A 24,874-nucleotide genomic window follows, 5' to 3' on the forward strand; every position below is an offset into this window, starting at 1 on the left:
GTGTGTGTGGTGAAATATGGTTCATAGCTGCAAGGAAACATATAGAATTGGACATTTTTAAATCTTTTTTTGCACTTTAACTTGACTGCTGTGTCAAATTGACCCGAACAGTATCTATGTGAAAAGCAGACCCAGGGGGTGGTGCAAATGTGTAAAATGAATACATTTTCAATTTATATGTAGAGTGGACCCATTAAGACAAATAGAAAAAGTTTCATGCCTTTAAACTTTAAAACAGGTCATTTTGATCCAGAACATGACAGGAGGGATATAGCAACATACTGTGCCAAACTCTTCTAGAGTTAAATTATTCCAAGACTGGATTAAACCTTATTTGATCTTGGACCCAAATTATGTTTCTTTACCCAACACCTTCTTATTATCTGGTACATTTGCAACCTTTCATCGTTTATACACAAATGTTTATGAGTGCTTTAAGGGCATGAACATACATCTTTAGTCAAGACTCATTACATACATCACGTGCTGAAAACTTTGTGTTATTTAAAAACATGCATTACAGCTTTATTATGTGCACTTCTGGCACCATTATGTTGATTGTCCACATCTCAGTCATTCCCATAGTCAAGTTGCTCTTTGAAGCCTTAGGGTCTCTGCTGCTGCAAACCGGTTCTACTCTGTATCTGTGGCTCAGTGTGGACCAGAGACATCTATTTGAAAATGGAGCCTGATAACAGAGCTCTCTATCCTCCCTTCATTACATCCTGTTGCATGTCCAATAATACTTCATAAACACCTCCGGGTGGAGGGGGAGCTGAATTAGAGGCAATAAAGGCGTTTGGGAATGTGACATGTTCGCAAAGGTACATGAGGAATTTCAAACGGCATTAGAGGCTAATCTGGCAAACCTGTTTTTGTCCCGTATAGGGTTACGTGTCCTCGTGAGAATGTGATCTATGTCAAGCCTGCTCTTCATGGCAAGAAGAGAACAAGAGAACAGGCCACCCGAGAAAGTTGAACCCGAAAGAATGCGGCTCTGGTATTCATTAATGAAGAGAGCTCTTTGCAGTGGTGGAACAAGAGGGCAGGAATGAGAGGATAGTTGACAATGATACAGGAGCGGTAGAAAAAACACTCGTCAAGAGAAAATGAAGATTTATTAACACCTCAGTAAAAGCTGGTGCTTACTGTGTGAAATAAAATGCAATAAGTCAGTTAATGTTTATGGGAACATTTATTGTTTTATTGAAATGTTGCATGAATTCAACAGTTGATTTCACATAAAAAATGCCTGTTTTTGAACTCAACCTATGATTGGGTGTTTGATTGGTTGCTTGACAAGGCCGTGATTGTCGGCATATAACTTACAAAATAACTCTTTGGTATCCTGCTCAGAGCACTACTGTATCTAAAATAATAATACAAACATCTGTTCTAAAATATATAATACAATTAATTAACCTGTGTGTTAGTTTGCAACTCACAGTAAACAAAACACTAACCTTTTTGGCCCCTCAGTGGTAATCAAACCAGCAGAGTCACCACATCAGGGCTCACACTCACTACTATCACACATGCAAACATACTTTTGAGAGGATGGGGGTAAAAATAATAATAATAATAATAAAATTACACAACAACATCCCAAAACTACACTTCTTCAACACCAGGTCAGCTTAAATAATTATAATAAAAACACACTCTATATATTATGGACCTCATTGTTCACAAATCTCCAAACCTTTGCAGAACCAGCAGCTCAGGCTGGAGAAACATGAGCAGTGGGATTTTCAGACCATGTCTTATCAGTTTAAATTAATCAGATCGGGGCCAAAAAGAGATCATCAGTGTGATGGGAAAGCAATTATTCAAAATTAAACCCACAAAAGAAAAAGAAGAGGGGAAACACAGGTCAGAAAGTTAGAAAGTTTGCAAAAACAATTGAAATTATTAATATTTAAGGAATGTGGAAACTATATAAGGTAAGAATATAGCTCATTAACTTAGTGGGGGGTAAAAGATAATAATAAAATTAAGAATATTAATAAAGGGGATAAGCAGCATTTTTATATTCATAGATAGAAATATTTATATAAATAGCATGGCATATACTCTATGAGAACATATCGCCATATTACAATCCACAATACTGTCCAAGTACCTCAGAGGATTCATCTTTTCTCAGCGTGCCGGGCAGACCGCCTGCAGGTGACCGGCTCAGTGTGAGAAAGATGTTCAGAGCTCAGCTCTGCTGCCAACATGTCAAAAAAAAAAAAGAAAAACTGTCCGTTTCTCAAACATTGCCCCCTTTCACTCCCCAACTTTCATGCATTCACATATTTGCCTCATTTTCTTTGCTTGCAGTCTTCACAGATACCCAAAAGTTTTTGTGTTTTTGTTTTTTCTTTTGTCCTTTCATTCAGAATCTAAATCACGGTGGCTTAAATGAAAATTTCCACTGCCTCCGACTCCAGATCATCCAGGCCGCTGAAGGGATTAGACAGCATTTTCTTCTGTGCTGCCTTGTCTGGAGGATAAGAAAAAGAAGGAAGAGAAATATTACATATATGTTTGAAGGTGAAAAGACTGGAAAAAGTTTTGCACTGATTGAAAAGGTTAAAGAAAATTCTCCACAGTCACAGAACGCAGTCTGGTGAATGTGCTCAGTCAACAGATTCAAATTACTTCCCAACCATGCACATTCCACAAACCACAAATTATAAACCGTGACCTGCGCTGATGCAATGTGACCAGCTGGTTAATCCTCACCATGGTTAATCAATGTAAGGGAGGACAAAAATTACTGGACGTGTGCATTTTCGATTCTTAGCTTTATAATGTGGGATGTTGGAGCTACAAGCTGCGATTCTGATTGTCTGCTCACCGTTGATTAGCTTAGTTGTGCTGGTTTCCTCTGTAGGTTTGGTTTCCTCCGGCTGCTTTTCGAGCGTTGAAGGTTCAGACTGGGCAGAGAACTGACGGACTGGCAAACTCTGATCGTCTGACAGATTTTTGCCTAAAGATCCCATCACGGAAAATGTCAGCAACGAACTTTCCAACATTCAGTAATTTGTAAAAGGCTGATAATGATTCTGACCTTTAACCTTGGTGCAAGCCGTGCTGATGGAGGGAGTGGAGGAAGCCGGTCGGAGTGCAGCTCCCACCGTGTTCACGAGGTTTGTTCGAGGACTCTGCTCAGCCTTCCGACTTTGATCCTGATGCAGCCGCTGGTTGAGAATCTTTATCACAGCATCTTTTTCCAGTATCTGAGCATAAAGGGCTCGAATTCTGAAGTGAAAAAGGAATAAAATAACACAGGTTAAAAAAAAAACCAAACACATAAAGCAAAAAGATAATTTTCATCTTTGTTGTCCGATTGTTTACCTGTTTTCCATTTCCTGATTCCTGTGATCGGGAAGTGGCAGATCCTCGTTAAAGCTGTTGTTAGAGGAGTGGCAGGGAGAGTGGTTAATGATGGTGGTGTCTCTGAAAAAACAAATAAGTAAATAAATGAATATAAAATCCTTCTTTGCTTAATTTCAAACTGGGATAAGCTGAAGCTTATCAGTCCAACTAAACATTAGTAAAAGGTTAAGAACCTCTGAGCAGCAGCAGTGGCAGCCACCTCCATGGCAAACTGCCTCATGGTGCTCTCCTCCAGGTACTTCTGTTCCCAACGCACCATGTCGGCTTCGAGGGCCAGAATCCGCTCCTCGCGCTCACGCAGGCGCTCTTGGAGTGAATTCACAGTCAGTCCCGGCGGCTGAGACTGCCTCTGAAATGAACATATGGAATATTTTTTCAAACCATGTTCGCCATGTTCAGTCACTGCTGTGCTTGGCGATGAGGTTTACCTGCTGCGCCCTCAGACTCCTCAGCTCCTGCTCCAACCTCGTCCTGAGCTTCATCTCTAGGCTCTCCCTCTTCTCGCACGTTGACTGCAGCTGAGCCAGCGCGCTCTGGAGCCTCTCCACTTTCTCTACGTACGCCCTCTTCCTCCTCAGCTCATCCTCGAGCTGACGCCCTCGTCCCCGAGCCGCCTCCAGGGCGTCCTCAAGCCGCTTTGTCCTGAGGCCCTGCTCCTCCACTGTCGATCGCAGGCGCTGCATCTCCCGCTCCATACGCTCCCGCTCAGCATTCTGTTCCTCATCTGACAAAAAAAAACATTGAGAATGGAAAGGTGAGCCGTGACACATAGCAGGAGAAAAAATTATTTTCTTTATTACTGCATGCAACTAAACCCTTAACCATTTTAGGCTATAAACACATCTACCAGAATCATAAACGTAAGATGTACTTCTTTCTGTTTAATAAAAAAAATAATAATCTGTCTACAATTAGGAACCTGTACTTTGATGCATAAGTTAGAAAATCCTAGGGGTGATTAGAAAGGATCACCCCTATTAGAAACCCTGCAACACGAGTTTTTCTCTTTTTGAATGGGGAAAAAAAAAGTATTATTGGCATCAGCCGAAGTTGAAATCAGCAGGCCAGATGACAAAGAAAAAGCCTGATCACTGCATTTATAAGAAACAGTTTCCAGAACACACGTAATAATTTCCAGAGCTGCAACATGGTGCCCAGTGTTCTTCATTTGGTGAAGCAGTTCTGGAATGTTAAAAAGTAAAAGGGGAGAGGAGAAGGAGGAGGGAAGTGGTGGTGGTGGGGGGTGGGGGGGGAGCAGCTTCCCCATCCCTTTGACCCACATAGCACAAAACATTCCTCATCAAGGCCATTCAAACACCAGCGCTCTGCTTGAGTCCAGATTCCCAAACAGACACCATAAATTACACTCACAACAGGTGGGGGCATGGGGACGTTCATTCCAACAACTTCATATCCTTTTAAAAAAAAGCCGCATGAACTGAATTCCCTGCAATTAAACCCTCTTAGCAAATCAGCCAAGGTTATGCAAGTGAAATTCCTTTGCGCAAAAAGCTCCAGAAAGAGGCCCTATGCTGCAATCTAGTTCAGTTATGCATCGTGTTTCTAAAAGGGGCTCTGGCTAAGGATGTAAAATTTCAGCTAAAGGCCATCTGGTTACTGCCAGCGTATGACTTTCTCTGGGGGAGTAAATTTTTACAATCATTGTGAGTCGCACATCAAAGGTATGAGCACTCTGTCACACTGAGGTACCGAGGAAACCTTAATCCTTTCAAATCGGGACTTTTGGGACACAACCTATGAATGATTTGTAACGCACAGCAAAAGCACCACCACTAACTAGATGTCAGCAACTGGCAGCGCTAAGGCTAGCATCTCTGCTTTCTTGCTGATGCTAAATTAAAAGGGCTGTCGAACTGTTTTTAACAAGTCTGGAGTGAATTTGATTATCTCAAGTTCAAGGTTGAAAGCAATATTCTGACTTAAACCTAATAATAATTAGGTTAGTTTTAACTATTTGAAATAGTTAGTGAAAAGCGCAATACATGATATAAGATATCATTAAAGTTGACCTTGTTTTGGGGAATATTGACCTACAAATTTTGTACATTTTAAGACTCTACAAAAACCCTTCCTGAATGGGCTTCTGTACCCATTCAAGGCACAAAAACCCTGAATGGGATAATTGTAAATTTCTCAAATTTCTTTATTTTAATTGCAAAAACACATAAAAAGAGCCATTTCAGAGCTTTATTTGACATTGGTATCACCGAAGAACTAGACTACCCACATGGACTTTACTACCCTAAATTGATTGCAGATTATTTTATGATTCATTCAATCTTGAATGGGGATGCACAATATACCAACATTAACATCAGTATTGGCCGATAGGGAAAAAAAAAAAGTAAATCAAAGTAGCAAACTTACTTTGTTCAAGGAGTTTGGACATGATGTTCTGGTTGTGGTCAGCCACCTCTACTTCTTTTGCAACATGGGTCCTGGCTTTTTCCAGGTTTTCTGTGACGCAGTAACATTTTGAAGTTAGCTCCAACAGCATCTGGTGCCGCATCCTGCCTCTCTGTGTGTGATGTGGGGTGTTTCATACCTCTGAGATCTCTGTTGAAATCCTGCAGCCTCCTGATCTCAGCCACCAGCCTCCTCCTCAGCGTCTGCTCCAGGTTTTCCCTCTTACTGCTGCCCTGCATCAGTGTCTCGTAAGCCTCGGAAATGCGCTGAATCTCCTGCTCCAGCTGAAAAAGGAGAGGGGGAAAAAAAAAAGAAAAAGAAAGGAGGCATTTTCGGTTAGCCCAGCTTACAAAAATGTAAGCTCCAGAGGATCTGGAATGTTAATTCATGTTTTTCGTTGCTTTACAGGACAATGTGGGGGCGGTCAGGTAGAAGTGCACTTTAAGTAGGAACTAGGTATATTTTTTAATCAAGTTTTAAGGAAGCGGCGCATGACAGTGTACGCCGATATGCACGCGCGCGCGTGTGTGCGTGTTGTGATTCTGAGAAGGAAATCAAGCCTGCACCACTCCCTCTTGGTCTGATTTATATCTACATTCCTGAGCGGTGATAGCTGCAATTCCAGGTGTGTGTGTGTGTGTGTGCATGCATGCGTGCACAGGAGCATGCAAGGTAATACGCATAAAGAAAGACTGACATGGTTTTGGGAAAGCTGCCAGCAGGGACGGTGTGCATGCCTGAGCCTGGGCTGTGGAAATGGCAAAGAGACACCCACCATTACAGCAGTCACTCAGGCATGTTTACTCAGGGCTGCGGCCCGACGGGGAAAACTTTCCAGCACTGGCAATTTTCATTCTTTAGGGCTGAGGCACAGCAAAAGCCATGTGACATAACTCTAGCAGAGAGTGGGCTGATTTCTACAAAGATTTGGCCGAGGTGTCGAGTGTCGCCGAGGCTGTTTCAAGCAAGCCGAGCAAGGATATTAAAGGTTTGGTGAGATCATAAAAAAACAGAGGGAAAAGAGCCTTTTAAAAGCAAGAGCATGGGAAAAAAGGCAATTGGATGAGAAGAGAAACAGTCGATTCTGTTTTACTACTTTTTGTTCAAACCCCAGCCTACCACTCTAGCCTATTACCCAGCTAAATGAGTGCAGTGTGACGTGGTCAATGTTATCCTGGAAATCTATGGCTTGCCTGAAAATAAAGCAGACTCACACATGGGCCTCCAGCGTGTCAACTACACAATGAAAGAAGTGTGCAAACACAGGACCCGGCTGTGACCTGTGTTTGTGGCCCTGCATTAAGAAATGGTAGCAGCTGCTGATCTCAAAAGTTTGTCCAAGGGAGGGGGCGATGGCAACGGCAGTTTTCCAGATATCTTGGATATCAGGGAGGCAACTGACCGCTGGAGTTCTGTTTCAAAAGCAGGTGGTTGGGAGCCTTGTGGCCCTTTGATGTGTGATTTTCTTTAAACTGAGATGTCATTTTTTTGATTTTAGTATTCTTTTCTACATAGAAAAATATCTCCTCTTTCAACTCTGAGGAATTTCTGAGGGGAATTGTCAGCTTCTTACCTTTTGAATGCGGCCAGTTTTCTCCCTGTGAGCTTCCAGCTCTTGTCTGAGTCTCTCATTCTCCATCATCAAGAGCTCCACCTGGTTAGGTTCCTCCAAGCCAGCAGGTGGCAGGCTGTTGAATGTGTTGTAGCTGGGTAATTCTCCTGGATGTTCAGACTGGACATATCTACGTAAAGAAAAGTTGTTTTGTGATCAGATGGGTCTAGTTGCCTTCCTGTGGTCTGATTTAATTAGCAGCAAATAAATACAAGACTTGAGGGAAAAAAATATCCTTAGTTTAAATGAAAGAAAAATTAAAAACCATGTTATTATTATTAATCAGACAGCAGAAAGGCTCCAGTGGTTGGTGGGAATGTAAAAGTGGGACATAGTGTCAGTCAGAATACCAGAGACTACTTAAGTATCTGTGATTATGCTGCTGCTGTATTCCAAACATTACAAACATCTAGAGGGCAGGACTTGCTCCTCTGAAAGTATTTCGAAATCTAATTCCGTATGCAGGCTGCAGTGTGACTCATATTTATAAGTATGTGTTTACGCATGTGAAACAAAGGCAAGTATTGGGCGGGTTAAGATGTAATACCGATGATGTGACGCAATGCTACAGTAGTCTCTAAAACACACATAAACACAAATGTAGTGATGCAAAACAAGGTTCTTCTTCTCTACCTTTGGGGCTGAGCTTGCACTTGTTCCTGGACCTGGTGAGGGATAAAACCCTGACCCTGCATGGGGCTGCTGTATTCTGGGGGTGGATTGCGTTTGTCTGCGTTTTGCCCCATCCTCTGAAGGCACTGTGGGCTGTAGTAGGGGAGCTCTGGGTAGCTGTGGGAGCTGATTTTGATGGACGCAGCTTTGGCTGCTGCTTCTCGTCTCCCCAGAGACATCTGCATGAGATGCTCGCTGAGTGAACGCACGTGGCTGCATTTTGGCTCCAACAGTTCTGCTTCTTCATGGAAGGATCCGTCATGCAACACGAGCTGCCCCTCATGGAGCTGCGTGTGGGCCCAGTGAGAGGACAGGTACTGGGAATGTGCTTTGGCCTGCTCATAGGTTGGCAGCTTTTCCCCGTGCAGCTGAAAGCCGCTTTCTGAGTGATGGTAGTCGCCTTGGTGCTCCTGGCCCTGCGGCTCTTGCCTCGCTGAGAGGTGGGGAAGCAGCGGATCCTCTTGAGTGAGGCTTTCTAGAGAAGATCTGGGGGTCCTGCTCATTTCACCCCCACTGCTGGGTCCACTGTTGCTTCCACTGCCTCCGCCTCCACGCAGGGCCTGCTGCTGGATGGCCAGTAAGGTGCGAGTGTCCGTGGGGTTTCCATAGCGGAGCTGCTCCTGGATGAGCCGGTGTAGGACCGTGCCAGACGGCTCCTCAGTGGACGACATGGTACAGTGTGAAACAAGGTTCTCTCCAAAAGGATCAGCACAGATGCTTTGAGTCTAAAGTGGAAATGTTTTCAGTCAGCTGTGAACCTGAGAGGGGAAACATATAGAAGATTAAAGAACTACCTATAAGAGAAACAACAATAACAAAGTAGCCAAACATTTATGTTAAAGAATAGAAACTGTGTAGCCACAAGAAAGCATTCAAACAGCGACAATTGTGCGATGTGGTGAGTTTTTTGTAAGGCAGGCTAAAACTTCATGCGCCAAAAATGTCTTTCTCATGGGGAAGCAAAAGCGGACAAAACCGCGTTGTAAAATAGTTCCGCCTTAAAGCGCAAATGTCAAACTTAAAACAAAAATAAATACACGTAAATATTTCAACACATTTCTTCAGTCTCAACCGTTTTCACTCGAAGCAACGATGTTGCTTCTTTATCAACGTCCAGATGCGACTTTTGTTCTGATTAAAAAAAAGAAAGAAAAAAAGAAGCTTCTCTTACCAGCTCACGCATTCATGGTAACAAAACCCTCTGCTCGAAGTGAATTAAAATCCAAAGTATTTCCAATATTTCCGTTAGGTTTTTAGTCGAGTTGAAAGTGCCTCATGTTGCCGCGCTCTTCTCTCGCTGTGAAATGATTATGGAGAGTAGGCGGCGATAATAAGTAACCGAGAAGGGACTGAGGTCGGAATGCCAGGAATGTGAAACGCGAGGTCCCTCGGGGATCAAAAGCGTAACAAAAGCGCGCGCACACACACACACACACGCATACGCACCTATACAGGTATATAGGGTATAGCCTGCCTTTTTCGCCAAACAGGCCCGAAGGTGGTTTAGATGGACTACCCTTTCCCAAGCAGCTAGAGCAATGGGAGGTAGTTTAAAACACTGCAAAAAATCTGAAAAAAATTTAGCGCCCTTTAGACTTCAGATAGCAGCTACACAGCCTTTTTTACAGCAATCTGACATCATGGTGGCTTATTAGGACATCAGCAAAAGGTGGTTTATGAGAACAAAACAAAGTATTGTGAGGACTTTAAAGGGACAATTACGTCATTTTTAAAAACCTGCTGATTAGCATAAATACACAACCTGACAGCACAAAGCATTAACAGAACATATTTTATTAGGCAAATATGACCAAATAATTCAATTATTTTTCTTTAAAAAAATAAAAGTATGCCTGAAATTGAAATTACCAAAACAAAAAAGTCCAATTTAAGTGATTCAACAAAACATACAGAGAAGTAAAATAAGGGATTTAGGGTACAGAATGTTGCCATGTATTATGAGTATAAAAAAATAAGTAAAAGAATGTTAAATTAAAATTCTGCCATCTTTTCCAATCATTTTTATGCTGGACAATAGAAAAATGCCTCAGCATTAGAAAAACATTTTTCTGCCTATCAACACAACTACATTTAAACAGCCTTTAAGTCATGGGACTTTACAGATAATATTATTTGATAGGCAATGAAAAAATTGTTTTAGTAGCATGAGAACACTTTTGAACAAGTAATTGCTTCACATAAAATCTAGAGCCTTTTCTTTTGTGCCTGCCTCTTAGCAGTTATTCCACGGTTTCTCACAAAGTCCCTGATGTTTTGTGCTGTTCTTTGAGCCAGCACAGGACCTTCCACCAACTTGCAATGATTGCACTCACTTTTAGTGGCAAGTTTTCCTTTACCTATGTGAGCTTTAAAATGCCTCATAACAGCAGAAATCTCAGCACTTGACCATGGTTTTTTTGGTTGTCTTCTGGGTGCAACAGAGGAGGTCTCTGAAGGGAAAACAGTAAAGAGAAAAATTATTAAAACAGTTTATTAAAACAAAATATTTAAAACATACTACCTTTACACAAGTTGACAACCTGCAGCGAAATGAAACCAGACAATGTAAAGAAATTAATATGCAATAGCATCATGATAGCTATCAATGAAAAAGGCTCTCAAAATTTGTAGTAACCTTAACATTCTACTAGATAGGGAGCATAGAGGGTTTATAAGCTGTGTATAGAGAGCATTATTAGTGGCCAGTTGTATCATGATGGCTGCTGGCCAAGCATGTTTGTTAGTTTCTCTACTAATCAACTAACTGAGAAAGTGGACAAAAATTTGGAATACAATGCTTCAAATATGTGAAATTACTGGAAATTGAGTGGAGAAGAAGGACAATGAGAAATGTCCAAGCATAAATAAAAGCAATCTCCCAAATGGAGGCATGTGGACAAAAATAAGTTGCTTCAGTTTAATTTTATTTCAAGCTCGTGCTCAATAAAGAGCTTATTTATTGTCGAACTCCGTGTTTTCCTGTCTTTGTTATGGCTCAAAGAGCCGGTCATAACACTCTTCACTAGGTTGGCACATGTCTCAAGCAAATGGCATATAGTTTGAGGACATCTAGACCCCATGGCCTTAAGCATGAATTAGTTAATATGATCAGCACAGTAGATATATGCTTTAACTAAATGTAGCTAGGATCAAAACACAAACTCATAAGGAAACATGACTTGCCTTCAACAGAAGGAACAATTTCCTCTGCTGCCGATGACACTGCTCCCACTAAGACAAATAACAAAAGTTAAAAAAAAACAGGTAGACAAAAGGTTATAGCATCTTTAGATCAAGTAACATACACAAATCATCCATATTCTTGCTTTGGTCAGGTTCCACAGATTCCTCAGGTTCCACAGGTTCCTCAGGTTCCACAGGTTCCACAGGTTCAACAGGTTCCTCAGGTTCAACAGGTTCCTCAGGTTCCTCAGAATCACAGTCATCCAAATCACTTAAATCTTCTTTTTCTTCATCCTCACTTAGTTCTATTTCATCTGAAAGGCATTATTAGAATACAACTGACTGAATGCCATACATAAAATGATATCTAAGCACTACCAGAATGAGGCTTAAAACACATTTTGTATTTAGTAGTATTTTCTAACAGAGAATCACTAGTGTTTTTCCAATAATAATCATTTATTTAAATCCACCAGTTTTACAAATGTTGGTGATGTCAGACAAGTCCTACTAATGGAAATAAGATCACGGAAAAAAAAAATCAGCAATAACCTTCAATTTCGATGTCATCAAGGGATTTTCCTTGCAGGGTAGATACGTGTCCTTTCTCCATGGACAAAAGGAGCTTAGAAATCTTTGCCAGTTGTGTTGTTGGCACAGGTAAGCGATAAAATTCCCTGTGGACACGAATATCATGTCCCAGGAAGTCAGCCACCTGGTCAATTTCATTATTTTTGAGGTTAAGGACTTGTGACAATGTGGCAACATGCTTCCTGAGTTGTGTGGACCTGAGGAACTCTGGATGCTTCGCCCCACATTGGCTTCCATAAACACGCAAACAGTCTTGGCCTCTGTAGTGACTTTGAGATCTTGGTCGAGCAAAAAGATGTTTGTGGAGCAAACACCACATTGCTCTCTTTTGCTGACCAGCAGAGTCAGAGCATCCACCACATCAGGAGAAAGGAGAACTGCAACTTTTCGACCTCTTTTCCCAATTATTTCAACACGACTAAAGTAGCTACAGAGCTTTTTTTCAACCTTGGACAATCCAGCAGCAACATCTTCATGGAGCTTTGAGTCATCTCTCTGCTGGAAACCTCTGAGATGCATCTTTGAGACTTCTCCAGCTCGTCTTCGATTGAACACAATGACCTGTGCAAGAGTAACTTTTGCAAGTTTGGCATAATTCTGGGGGCTGACCTCATCTTTCAAGATAGAAAATGCATTTTCTCCAGATTCCTTAAGATACCTATGAAGACTCTGAACATCTTCTGTGAATGGTAAGGTTAATGGCTTATTATATTTGGCATGACTCAGAGTGTTCAAGGCAGTATGTGACACTAACTCAGACCACTTGGATGTATACAGCTTTTTGAAAGTGTCTGTTGACTTAATCAGTTCTTCATCTTCTGCCATGAGTGCTCGGCAATGGATAATGTCACTGATTTTCTGAAGTGTATGTCCCAGTTTTAGTGCAAGACTTGGTGTTTGGTATGAATGCTTTTCTTCATCAAAACCACAGACAATCTTTACTGCCTGGACAACTCTTTGGAAGTTAGCAGGTTTCACAGCTTCCTCCAAGTTATGTACAGAGAATTCAGACCGTAGACATATTAACAGACGTCCAATTTCACGGAGCTTCTGTCGGATGTACTCGTACTTAGTAGGGTCTTGTCCATGTCTGTTGTAGAGAGACTGGGCCAACTGAATAATGGTCAGGTCATTTCTCACAACTGTGGCTACATCATCCTGCTTCATGGGACCAAGGAGCTTCCAAACCCCACTTGAAATCTCCTGACAGAATGCAGACTCTTGAGCCATAGCAAAACCCAGTACTTTGGTTCTCCCATGTCTTTGGTTCAAATCTTCATTTTCTGGCTTACAGGGGCATCTTTGGACATGTCTCCACAGTTCCTTTCGAATGTACATCCCTTGGCAGTACATACAATGTATAAACGTTCCAATCTTTCCTTTCGGCTTTCTCTTAACTTTCAACGATCCATTCCCACTTTGTAAAACCTCACAGTTATGTTTGAAGTTCCCCTTGTTTCTCATTTTTTCTAGAAGAACCTTGCGCTCTTTTGAGTCTTCCGGAAGGGAAAAGGCATAAGCAATTTCAGCATGTGTCTTGTGGGTTTTTAAATGGCGTGAAATTTTGCTCTGTGGCCTACCACACACAAAGCAGTAGTTCTTGGCACTCATAGTATGCTGTGAGGATTCCTGTTTGTGAGGCTCCTTTTGACATTTTGGTTTATCATTTGAGTCTTTGGTAGACTTGGCTGGGCTGAATGTTTCGAATGTGCCATCACCCATATCATCTGTGTGAAAAGGAGGCCAGTAATTTGATGTGCAAGGCTCAACCACGGAACTTGAGTCTGGCAAAAATGAAGTGAGATCGGGTATTGTTGGGTTTCTTTGAATTTGTCCAACTTTAGACTTGATGGGCTGAAGGGGAATGCTAACGTCTGAGTCTTCATCAGTTTCTGCAGATTCTGAATTTGGTATGTAGTCAATATCAGATGCATGGTCCTCATCTGACATTTCACATTGTTTGGAAGGTGACGTGTTGTTATCTGATAAGGAGTCAGGTATCGAATACTTAAAAAGTTCTTTTCCCTGAAATTGTGGGAAATAGAGTTTAGGTTATAATGGAGATTTAGAAGGCAAAGCTGAAAAGAAATGTGGCTATTCACCTGAGATCCGTCATCCTTTGTAATTTTTTAAGGCAGTATGAATGCCAGATTTTTGAACAACCTGTGAAAAAAATTTAAATGTAAAAAACCCACAAAAGACAAACAAAATCCAAAATCTCAAATAAACCACTACACCTTACTTTAAGATCAGATGGAAAAGTTATATGTGGATTAACAATTTTTTTTTCGAAAGTGCAAAATTGAACTTTCTCGATAAAATTTTATGTTCTGTTTTAAATAAAGATCAAGGGTAAAAGCTTTAAGGTACTTTGAAAACTTCCACTGCTTTGAAAGTCACTATGATGACATAAATTTCATTGTATTGAAATCTATATGCTCAATTCTGAAACTGTAATTTGTTCATGGTGGACAGTTCAACAAAGACATACATCCTATTAAAATTAATTAATTCATGGTACAAATTAATAAAATATCTTACCTTTGCACTGGTAACCAACCCACTTGAATGAAGAACAAGGTCCAAAACACTGAGTACACTTCTCCAAAGAGGATACTGTTGTGCACATCAGGTGATGTTTTTGACACTACAAAGAACACATTAAACACATTTAAACACACACACACACACATATATATATATATATTGTATTTTTGATATAAATTAACTCAGATGAAGTAGCTTTTCAATGAATAAGCAATTTCCCCTTGGGGATCAACAAGTATATTCTACTCTTTATTGGATAATGAATGAGAAAAATATTTAAAGAGGGTTAAAGTCATAAAAACAACTTTTCCTGCAAATTGTTAAATTGTTGAATTAAAAATATTGCATGATCAAGATGTAGATAAATTACAAGGGAAGACAAAATTTATATATATTTAACTTTGACAACATTTAAAAATGTTCCCTGATATTATACTCTGTGGCACCAAGTCAACATTTACCAGAAGTCAAACCAATATTCTCAACCTCACTAGAACCAACCCACATGTTTTTATCAATTCAATAACGCAAACTTCCCATACACTATATGATCAACTTATTCACAGAGATACTCTCACTTAAATGTTTGCATTCTATGAGAGCCAACACCCATGGAAGGAAACTAGTTTTAAATCCAGCCAAAAACGTTTGGTACATTCAAAATGAAAACCCAAACTCTCTACCTGTTCTGTGTTGCCAGCTGTAGAAGTTGTAGGAGTACAGTAAGGTCTTTGGGACATTTCTTCTTTCAATTCCTGTGAAAAAGAAGAAAGATTAATTGTTTTATCCCCACAAAAGATTTTCTGATGTAGCAAACAAAATAATTTGGTGGTTAACCCATGTGTTTTGAATTTTGGAAACAGTCTGCAAGACAAACGCTAAGAAACAAGATGACTATTAGAGTTTTACCAGCACTGACCAAATTGAAGTCTGATTCTAATAGATTGAAATGAACAAAACAAAATATATTTTCTGTAACCTAAAAGAAATTTCAATATTTACTCTCCCAATATATTCTCTGATGCCAAGTTTACATTTATCAGAGGTCATACTAATATTCATAAAGTCACAAGAATCAAAACATATATTTTTATCAATTCAATAACGCAAGGTCCTCATATACAATATGGTCCTCCTATATCACATTGGTGCAGGTGACCATGAAACACACACATACACACACTGAGCTTACAAACTGAAAACCATGACATGAGACTGTCCTGACAAACCAATGTCCAGATAAACCACATGGCATTCAGGTCCACACACAGACACACTGAAGTTGAACAGGTTGGCTGACTGACATCATTTAGCTGCACCTTAAAAATAAAATACCTCTGAAGTGATGGGCAGTGAATCCAGTACTGGATCTGTCTCATTTGAGACATTGGTTGTCATCTCATCCTGGTCATTTTCAGCTCTGATCTGAAACAGAAAATAAATACAAGTCAACACCATACTACCCTTAACTAATTCAAAGAGATATCTTCACTTAAATGTTTGCATTCTATGACAGCCAACACCCATGGAAGGAAACTAGTTTTAAATCCAGCCAAAATGTTTGGTAAATTCAAAATGAAAACCCAAACTCTGTACCTGTTCTGTGTTGCCAGCTGTGGAAGTTGTATGAATACAGTCAGGACTTTGGGACCTTTCTTCTTCCAATTCCTGTGAAAAAGAAGAAAGATTGATTGTTTTATCCACACAGAAGATTTTCTGATGTAGCAAACAAAGTAATTTGGTCGTTAACCCAAGTGTTTTGAATTCTGGAAACAGTCTGCAAGACAAACGCCATGAAACAAGATGACTATTAGAGTTTCACCAGCACTGACCAAATTGAAGTCTGATTCTGTTAGATTAAAATCACCAAACGTAATATATTTTCTGTAACCTAAATGAAATTTCAATATTAAATTTCCCTATATATTCTCTGATGCCAAGTTAACATTTATCAGAGATCATACTAATATTCATAAGGTCACCAGAACCAAAACATATGTTTTTATCAATTCAATTACGCAAGGTCCCCATATGCAATATGGTCCTCCTATATCACATTGCTGCAGGTGACCATGAAACACACACATACACACACTGAGCTTACAAACTGAAAACCATGACATGAGACCGTCCTTACAAACCAATGTCCAGATAAACCACATGGCATTCAGGTCCACACACAGACACACTGAAGTTGAACAAATTGGCTGACTGACATCATTTAGCTGCACCTTAAAAATAAAATACCTCTGAAGTGATGGGCAGTGAATCCAGGACTGGATCTGTCTTGTTTGGGACATTGGTTGTCATCTGATCCTGGTCATTTTCAGCTCTGATCTGAAACAGAAAATAAATACAAGTCAACAACATACTTCCCTTGACTAATTCCCAGAGATATCTTCACTTAAATGTTTGCATTCAATGACAGCCAACACCCGTGGAAGGAAACTAGTTTTAAATCCAGCCAAAATGTTTGGTAAATTCAAAATGAAAACCCAAACTCTCTACCTTTTCTGTGTTGCCAGCTGTAGAAGTTGTATGAGTACAGTCAGGACTTTGGAACATTTCTTCTTCCAATTCCTGTGAAAAAGAAGAAAGATTAATTGTTTTATCACCACAAAGGATTTTCTGATGTAGCAAACAAAATAACTTGGTGGTTAACCCAAGTGTTTTGAATTCTGGAAACAGTCTGCAAGACAAACACTAAGAAACAAGATGACTATTAGAGTTTTACCAGCACTGACCAAATTGAAATCTGATTCTGTTAGATTAAAATCACCAAAACAAAATATATTTTCTGTAACCTCAAAGAAATTTCAATATTTACTCTCCCAATATATTCCTTGATGTCACGTTTAAATTTATCAGGGGTCATACTAATATTCATAAGATCACAAGAACCAAAACATATATTTTTATCAATTCAATAACGCAAGGTCCTCATATACAATATGGTCCTCCTATATCACATTGGTGCTGGTGACCATGAAACACACACATACACACACTGAGCTTACAAACTGAAAACCATGACATGAGACTGTCCTGACAAACCAATGTCCAGATAAACCACATGGCATTCAGGTCCACACACAGACACACTGAAGTTGAACAGGTTGGCTGACTGACATCATTTAGCTGCACCTTAAAACTAAAATACCTCTGAAGTGATGGGCAGTGAATCCAGTACTGGATCTGTCTCATTTGAGACATTGGTTGTCATCTGATCCTGGTCATTTTCAGCTCTGATCTGAAACAGAAAATAAATACAAGTCAACACCATACTACCCTTAACTAATTCAAAGAGATATCTTCACTTAAATGTTTGCATTCTATGACAGCCAACACCCATGGAAGGAAATTAGTTTTAAATCCAGCCAAAATGTTTGGTAAATTCAAAATGAAAACCCAAACTCTGTACCTGTTCTGTGTTGCCAGCTGTAGAAGTTGTATGAATACAGTCAGGACTTTGGGACCTTTCTTCTTCCAATTCCTGTGAAAAAGAAGAAAGATTGATTGTTTTATCCCCACAGAAGATTTTCTGATGTAGCAAACAAAGTAATTTGGTGGTTAACCCAAGTGTTTTGAATTCTGGAAACAGTCTGCAAGACAAACGCCACGAAACAAGATGACTATTAGAGTTTCACCAGCACTGACCAAATTGAAGTCTAATTCTGTTAGATTAAAATCACCAAACGTAATATATTTTCTGTAACCTAAATGAAATTTCAATATTAAATTTCCCTATATATTCTCTGATGCCAAGTTAACATTTATCAGAGATCATACTAATATTCATAAGGTCACAAGAACAAAAACATATGTTTTTATCAATTCAATTACGCAAGGTCCCCATATACAATATGGTCCTCCTATATCACATTGCTGCAGGTGACCATGAAACACACACATACACACACTGAGCTTACAAACTGAAAACCATGACATGAGACCGTCCTTACAAACCAATGTCCAGATAAACCACATGGCATTCAGGTCCACACACAGACACACTGAAGTTGAACAAATTGGCTGACTGACATCATTTAGCTGCACCTTAAAAATAAAATACCTCTGAAGTGATGGGCAGTGAATCCAGGACTGGATCTGTCTTGTTTGGGACATTGGTTGTCATCTGATCCTGGTCATTTTCAGCTCTGATCTGAAACAGAAAATAAATACAAGTCAACAACATACTTCCCTTGACTAATTCACAGAGATATCTTCACTTAAATGTTTGCATTCTATGACAGCCAACACCCGTGGAAGGAAACTAGTTTTAAATCCAGCCAAAATGTTTGGTAAATTCAAAATGAAAACCCAAACTCTGTACCTGTTCTGTGTTGCCAGCTGTGGAAGTTGTATGAATACAGTCAGGACTTTGGGACCTTTCTTCTTCCAATTCCTGTGAAAAAGAAGAAAGATTGATTGTTTTATCCCCACAGAAGATTTTCTGATGTAGCAAACAAAGTAATTTGGTGGTTAACCCAAGTGTTTTGAATTCTGGAAACAGTCTGCAAGACAAACGCCACGAAACAAGATGACTATTAGAGTTTCACCAGCACTGACCAAATTGAAGTCTGATTCTGTTAGATTAAAATCACCAAACGTAATATATTTTCTGTAACCTAAATGAAATTTCAATATTTAATTTCCCTATATATTCTGTGATGCCAAGTTAACATTTATGAGAGTTCAAACCAATATTTATAAGGTCACAAGAATCAAAACATATATTTTTATCAATTCAATAACGCAAGGTCCTCATATACAATATGGTCCTCCTATATCACATTGGTGCAGGTGACCATGAAACACACACATACACACACTGAGCTTACAACTGAAAACCATGACATGAGACTGTCCTGACAAACCAATGTCCAGATAAACCACATGGCATTCAGGTCCACACACAGACACACTGAAGTTGAACAGGTTGGCTGACTGACATCATTTAGCTGCACCTTAAAAATAAAATACCTCTGAATTGATGGGGAGTGAATCCAGGACTGGATCTGTCTCATTTGGGACATTGGTTGACATCTGATCCTGGTCATTTTTAGCTCTGATCTGAAACAGAAAATAAATACAAGTCAACACCATACTGCCCTTGACTAATTCACAGAGAAACTCTCACTTATATTCAGATTTTGTCTTATTAAAACTTTCAATAATATCATTTGCCCACACCTGGTCTTTGCTTGATACCATTCCATAGTATGAAACCAACTGTGATGTGGATGGCACCTCAACATCTTGCCCAGTTGAAGACATCCCACTTGAGTTCTGTTGAATTTAAATAATAAAAATATAAGGTAGATGTTACAATGTTTTGAGAATACATAAAATACTACTGTAAATACTATGATACTGTAATTATTTGTTATACATTTGTGGGCAACTGGTTAATTTGCCCAGTAATGACTTGTACAGTCAGCCATCTATTGTTGTGAAAAGAATGGTAAAAGAAGGTTCAGGTTGTAAATCTTCATTATTAGTGCATTTCTTAAATAAACATTGTCAATTTTTATTTTTTTAGTACCTTGAGTCGCCATGGCCAGTCTGAGTCCCCATAATTGTATGTAATCTCTTCTCCCTGATTGATATCTCGAGTTGCAAATAAACACAAATGTGGCTTCTGTTGCACGGTCAGATACTTCATTTTGGCATTTGGGCTGATATTGTCATCATTTATAAGCCTTCCAAGAGAGCAATCTTCTTTTGCTGCATCAACACTGCAAATACATAACATTTAACTTTAAATATTAAAATATTCATTTATATATAATATAGATGCCATTTAGTTCTAATTAGACTTCTGATACAAACATACTCACCACCAGAGTTTTCCATTAAAGTAGAATTCAAACAAGAACACTTTAAGCTTGTCATGGTAAACTTTCTGTCTCCTCTCACATTCCTCTTTACTGATCAGTTCACCTTGATACTCACACAGAAAGTCCCCTTTCTGAAAAGAGGTTGTGGCAAAGATACCACGACCTAAAGAAGAAAGCAAAATAATAGTAGAAATGTGTAAATGTACAAAAGCTTGATTGTAATTAAAACCACTCCAAAAAAATTCCCATACCTTTAAAGGCATTGATGTACTTGACATCAAGTCCCACTTTGTCTGTTTTGGTATCAATATAATATTTGGCATCTTCCTTTGGATTTATTCGTCTTCGCCTCTGCATGTTTTACTGGCATGTATGAAAAGTTAATACAGTCAAAGAAGGAATTACAAGCCTCTTTGTAACTCCTACAAGCTTTAAAGCTAAAAGTTTAATTATAAATATGGAAACATGTTTTGCATGCAAGACACAGCTCAGATAAAACACCAACACTATAATTTATTTAATCACTGATTTTAAAAAGTGCATTACCATCTACAAATAGTTCATACAATGATCAGTGTTCAATATATTGATGTTCAGCCAGTAGTACAGCCTTACAAGAACATTTGAGCCATACTTTAAGGAAAAGGGGTAGTTTGTTGCACAAATGACTTTTGTTAGATAAGTCCTATTGATCTTTAATTAAACAGTTTTAATCAGTCTTCCAGGGACAGTCTCCTCCAACTTTTAGATGCATCTCTGCTTCAACACACCTAAGTCAAATAATGAGGTCAGAAATCTGGAGAATTTGACTGTATTTGAGGAGGTTATTCAGCTAATTGATTCAGGTACAAATGCACATTTAAAAGTTGAAGGACATCGATATTTGCCTAAATTTGAGGACTCTAGGTTTACACTTTCAGCATTTAAGTCATGTAAGTGATTACAGTACACAGCTTTAAAGTCATTGGTGCACCAGTCCTATTGCAGCCAATTATTAAAACTTTCAACCTTTGGTGTTTTTCCAAAAGATAAACAAGTTTCACAGAAACTTCTGAGTTTAGTTTTTATTAATCTCCTGCTTGTAATCAAGCTTAACGAGCTTAACAAGTGTCACAATGGTGCAATTAGCTAACATAAAGCAAGCAGTTTGCCAATATTGTTAAATATAATTATGAAAACCTTACAGTTCATCACCCAGCTTTTATCACCAAAAGCTAGGTGGTACCTGTTTGGGGTAGGTACCACACAGGTACCACCTACCCCAAATATCGTCAATTTGTCAAACAGCTGTGACTTGCTAGGAGGCTAGCTCTCCTAGCCAAGCTAGTGTCTTACTTTAAAACATTCGGAATAAAAACTATAATGCTTCAGGTAAGTCTTTTCAGTCATAAAAGCATACATATTTAAGCTACTTGATGCAAATATCCAAAACAAGTTGCTTAGCTTTAATGTCACCTAAATTAAAATCTAAATTATTTCATTTTGCTCAAAAACCTCTCTTGCATCTGCAGTTATTTAGTTGTAAATAACTTCATCTAGGCAAAAATTATTTTAATTTACCATTAATGCTTACCTGTGCACAGTTATTCCACCAACACGTCCATATTGAGGGCTGCAGGTTGAAATGAGGATTTAATTTTTAAAAACCTTGCGTCTGGGATGTTTTGGTAATAAGACACGCCCACAGTTTTTTTTACAGCCAATCAGATGATGACCAGCTAAAAGCGCGCGTAGTGTATGAAAATGTGTGTAAAACTGCAATTCATACACTGAAATCAGGAGGCGCTGTGTTATACACTGGAATACACAAAACTCAGGTTACAGGTATAAAAGGACAATTAAAGAAAGTGAGATATCCCGCTGTTTATTCACTGAAAAGTACAAATACATGGTCCAAATCATGCAAACTCGGGCATAGTTCCTATAAAACTTTACATTTATGAGAAAAAATGTTGTTTAGATATTCAAAACTTAAAATACACTCCTTGGTTTATGCGGACATTGGAGGTGTCCTTGTATTACCCCTAGGTCCGCGTAACGTAAGTGCGTATTCAGGTGAAAAGGCAGGCTAAACCATATATACCAACGCACACACACACACGCACACACACACACACACACACACACACAGGAGGAGGAGCAGGAAAGCAGCGCGGCGCTTTATTAGGCCAACGAGGAATTAAAAAGACAACAGAGAGAATGTAAAAAAGAAAAAAGTAAGAGAACACGTTTACATCAAGAGGAAGACAGTAGGCCTAATTGTATATTATGGAACTGAATCCCTCAAAATAAAAATGTTGGCAGCAGAGTTCACTAAATACGGAGCCCTCCAGGGGACATGAGATTTTTTTTCCTTTTCTTTCTTTTCTATACTGATCAGTTCATGCAGCATAATTGAATACTTGTAAGCCTTTCTTACGGTGGCCGCCGTACTTTCTGCTTTAATACAAGGTTATGTAAGGTTTTTCGATTAATTTTAATATCTCCTTGTTAAATATCTGAAGCTTACATATATTTCTTTAGTTAATGCACCACAAACCCATGATATAAACAGAAACTTTTCGTAAGTAGGAATGAAGTAAAAATACATCCAAACTATTTGGACTATTGCTGAGTTTTTATCGCGGGGTAATAAATCATCTGACAGTTTTGATTGTGTCTCAGTCCGAATGATTTAAAGGGCCGTTCTCGTGTGCAGTTCCATCTCAACCTTAACATGCAGGGATTTTTAATCACTCATGATCAATCACCTTGACTTTCAATCATTGCATGTTAAGGTATGACAGGAGCACGCGGCTTTGACACTTGGGTTGAGGGCGTGTCGATGTGGGCGTGGCTGTCATCAACTAATGGATGGGAAGGTTACTTACGCGCTGGCTTTGTATGAGGAAGCGAGTGCAGCGGGGTGGTTAGTCCATGCAAAGTTTGGAGCATGATGATCAAAATGGACTAAATCGATAATTGTGACAGAACAAAGAAGTGGTTTGGAGTTGATTATTACACGAGTCTCAATCAACTCGTGTATCAATCGAGTTAACCCAGAGCGGCCCTTTACCACCACTAGCCGTTTTTCATAATAATAAAACGTGTTTATTATTTTTAACGCTTTGGTGCAAAAAGCTGATTGAAAATCGATTTATTCACTACATGTTTGTGTCTGTTAAGGTTGAGATGGAACTGCACACGAGAACGGCATGTATTTCTACTTATTTCCTACTTACGGAAAATTTCTGTTTATATCATAGGTTTGTGGTGCATTAACTAAAGAAAAAGATATAAAACTTCAGATATTTCACAAGGAGATATCAACATTCATGGAAAAACCTTGCATAAAATTGTAGTAAAGCAGAAAGTACGGTGGCCACCGTAAGAAAGGCTTACAGTATTCAGTTATGCCGCATGAACTGATCAGTATATTATTGCGAGAGAACGCAAAAAAAAAAAAAAAAAAAAAAAAAAAAAAAATCTCATGTCCCCTGGAGGGCTCCGTACTACGTAACTAAAAATGCACACGGGCCACTTTGTTTTAAAAAGAGACAAAACAACAACAACAAAAAAAACCATTTCATTTCACTATTTTTTTTCTGAAGAAGATTTAAATGTTTTCATCAAAAACGGAAACATTTATGAAATTATTTGCAGCCAAAAATGGCAAAACATAAAATAAAAGTTTATGTTTTGCAATCTAGTGACATATTTTGTTTTTTTCCTTGATAAAGTGTTAGTGTTAATGGCTAGCGTTGAATTATGAATTTTCACTGAGGGATGTGAGGGGCTACAATATTGCTTAAAGAGCACACTAAATAAAAGAAAACGCTGGAATTTCTCTGAGTGTCTGAATCCAATGACATTATAGAGACAAGAATTGAGCTGATGATCATTAGCAACCAAAAGTGACTTTTGATTTTGACAGAGATTCTGATTGGAAGGACTGGATTTATTATTTTACAGAAGTAGAACATGATGCAAACATTGGCGAGAATTACTTTAACTGAAGGCATTTACCAGCCCATAAGGTTTTTAAAACATCTTGAGTGGAAATAGTTGTTATAGTACTTTAACCTCAACTCAAATTAATGAAAACCTAGTAGTATTAATGCTATATATAGTGACAATATGGGTTCTACAAACCTAAAGCTTGTTTAAAGTTGTTTGTCAGGTTTGGATCTGGATTACAACTTAGCTTAATGATTTTGCTTTTTGCGTTCATTTAGATCTAATGCAAAGCTTAATGTTTACAACAAAACTCTTCGTTTAACATGCCTACGGTTTATCAGAGGGTAAATCTTGCCTTTTCATAATATGCATGTTAAGTTTTATTGTCTGGTTTAACAGTCTTTGCCTTACACTAGTTCTATCAAAACTATTTGGCTGTGTGCCCAGTCAGTTTATCATCTGCAATTGTTCACCCATAAAATTGCAGAATACCAACGCTCCTACCAGCAACGTTCCTGGAAATGTGTCTCAAAAATGACTAGCTGTTGAAATGCCACATTAGATTTTGGCCTTTCATCTTTAACATATCAGCAGGCTTCAATCATATAGAGGGACCCATGCTGGTTTCTTTTTAAACAATGCTGTAGGCTGTTAGGTGCACCCATTTTTATTACAACAG

At 38.9% G+C, this 24,874-nt stretch overlaps 4 protein-coding genes across 7 annotated transcripts in view; all 4 read right to left on the reverse strand.

Annotated features, from left to right (window-relative positions):
- Positions 1-1,182: 1,182 nt before the first annotated feature.
- Positions 1,183-24,874, reverse strand: part of LOC122841404 (angiomotin-like 2a) — a 32,816-nt gene continuing 9,124 nt past the window's right edge. For 2 of the 4 annotated variants that reach the window (XM_044134686.1, XM_044134685.1), the window contains 10 exons: positions 8,060-8,856; positions 7,388-7,556; positions 5,954-6,098; positions 5,776-5,865; positions 3,816-4,111; positions 3,561-3,736; positions 3,346-3,447; positions 3,059-3,249; positions 2,846-2,977; positions 1,183-2,488 (listed from right to left, as the gene is read on the reverse strand). In XM_044134686.1, the coding sequence (XP_043990621.1) occupies positions 2,403-2,488; positions 2,846-2,977; positions 3,059-3,249; positions 3,346-3,447; positions 3,561-3,736; positions 3,816-4,111; positions 5,776-5,865; positions 5,954-6,098; positions 7,388-7,556; positions 8,060-8,769 (2,097 nt within the window). In that variant the 5' untranslated portion in view covers positions 8,770-8,856 and the 3' untranslated portion in view covers positions 1,183-2,402. Of the gene's footprint in view, positions 2,489-2,845; positions 2,978-3,058; positions 3,250-3,345; positions 3,448-3,560; positions 3,737-3,815; positions 4,112-5,775; positions 5,866-5,953; positions 6,099-7,387; positions 7,557-8,059; positions 8,857-9,269; positions 9,427-24,874 lie in introns of those variants that run through there. The other 2 variants (XM_044134688.1, XM_044134684.1) reach the window with 2 other exon arrangements.
- LOC122841406 (flocculation protein FLO11-like) lies at positions 10,271-12,154 on the reverse strand. The gene is made up of 4 exons (XM_044134690.1): positions 11,834-12,154; positions 11,404-11,595; positions 11,282-11,329; positions 10,271-10,548 (listed from the first exon to the last, which is right to left on the reverse strand). Exons 1-4 carry the CDS (start codon positions 11,892-11,894, stop codon positions 10,304-10,306), a joined length of 546 nt encoding a protein of 181 aa, XP_043990625.1. The 5' UTR covers positions 11,895-12,154; the 3' UTR covers positions 10,271-10,303.
- Positions 11,908-13,997, reverse strand: LOC122841374. Its single transcript, XM_044134646.1, has 3 exons — positions 13,975-13,997; positions 12,098-13,897; positions 11,908-11,958 (listed from the first exon to the last, which is right to left on the reverse strand). The coding sequence occupies exons 2-3, from the start codon at positions 13,820-13,822 to the stop codon at positions 11,908-11,910; spliced, it is 1,776 nt and encodes a 591-aa protein (XP_043990581.1). The 5' UTR covers positions 13,823-13,897; positions 13,975-13,997.
- LOC122841405 lies at positions 14,359-19,997 on the reverse strand. The gene is made up of 13 exons (XM_044134689.1): positions 19,965-19,997; positions 19,613-19,708; positions 19,403-19,492; positions 18,753-18,824; positions 18,492-18,581; positions 17,841-17,912; positions 17,580-17,669; positions 16,928-16,999; positions 16,667-16,756; positions 16,016-16,087; positions 15,755-15,844; positions 15,103-15,174; positions 14,359-14,519 (listed from the first exon to the last, which is right to left on the reverse strand). Exons 2-13 carry the CDS (start codon positions 19,694-19,696, stop codon positions 14,397-14,399), a joined length of 1,017 nt encoding a protein of 338 aa, XP_043990624.1. The 5' UTR covers positions 19,697-19,708; positions 19,965-19,997; the 3' UTR covers positions 14,359-14,396.

Source organism: Gambusia affinis, linkage group LG12, assembly GCF_019740435.1.
Source record: "Gambusia affinis linkage group LG12, SWU_Gaff_1.0, whole genome shotgun sequence".
NCBI classification, from domain to species: domain Eukaryota; kingdom Metazoa; phylum Chordata; class Actinopteri; order Cyprinodontiformes; family Poeciliidae; genus Gambusia; species Gambusia affinis.

Excerpts from the sequence above, each read along its gene's own strand:
- LOC122841406 (XM_044134690.1), bottom strand. The coding sequence starts at position 11,894 with ATGGAGAAAGGACACGTATCTACCCTGCAAGGAAAATCCCTTGATGAC. Across the intron at positions 11,596-11,833 it reads TGATGACATCGAAATTGAAG|ATGAAATAGAACTAAGTGAG; the intron begins GTTATTGCTGAT and ends AATGCCTTTCAG. Across the intron at positions 10,549-11,281 it reads AATTGTTCCTTCTGTTGAAG|AGACCTCCTCTGTTGCACCC; the intron begins GCAAGTCATGTT and ends TTTTCCCTTCAG.
- LOC122841405 (XM_044134689.1), bottom strand. The coding sequence starts at position 19,696 with ATGTCTTCAACTGGGCAAGATGTTGAGGTGCCATCCACATCACAGTTG. Across the intron at positions 17,670-17,840 it reads CAGCTGGCAACACAGAACAG|ATCAGAGCTGAAAATGACCA; the intron begins GTACAGAGTTTG and ends TTTCTGTTTCAG. Across the intron at positions 15,845-16,015 it reads CAGCTGGCAACACAGAACAG|ATCAGAGCTGAAAATGACCA; the intron begins GTACAGAGTTTG and ends TTTCTGTTTCAG.
- LOC122841374 (XM_044134646.1), bottom strand. The coding sequence starts at position 13,822 with ATGTCAGATGAGGACCATGCATCTGATATTGACTACATACCAAATTCA. Across the intron at positions 11,959-12,097 it reads GCGTGTTTATGGAAGCCAAT|GGAATTTTATCGCTTACCTG; the intron begins GTGGGGCGAAGC and ends TCGTGTCCACAG.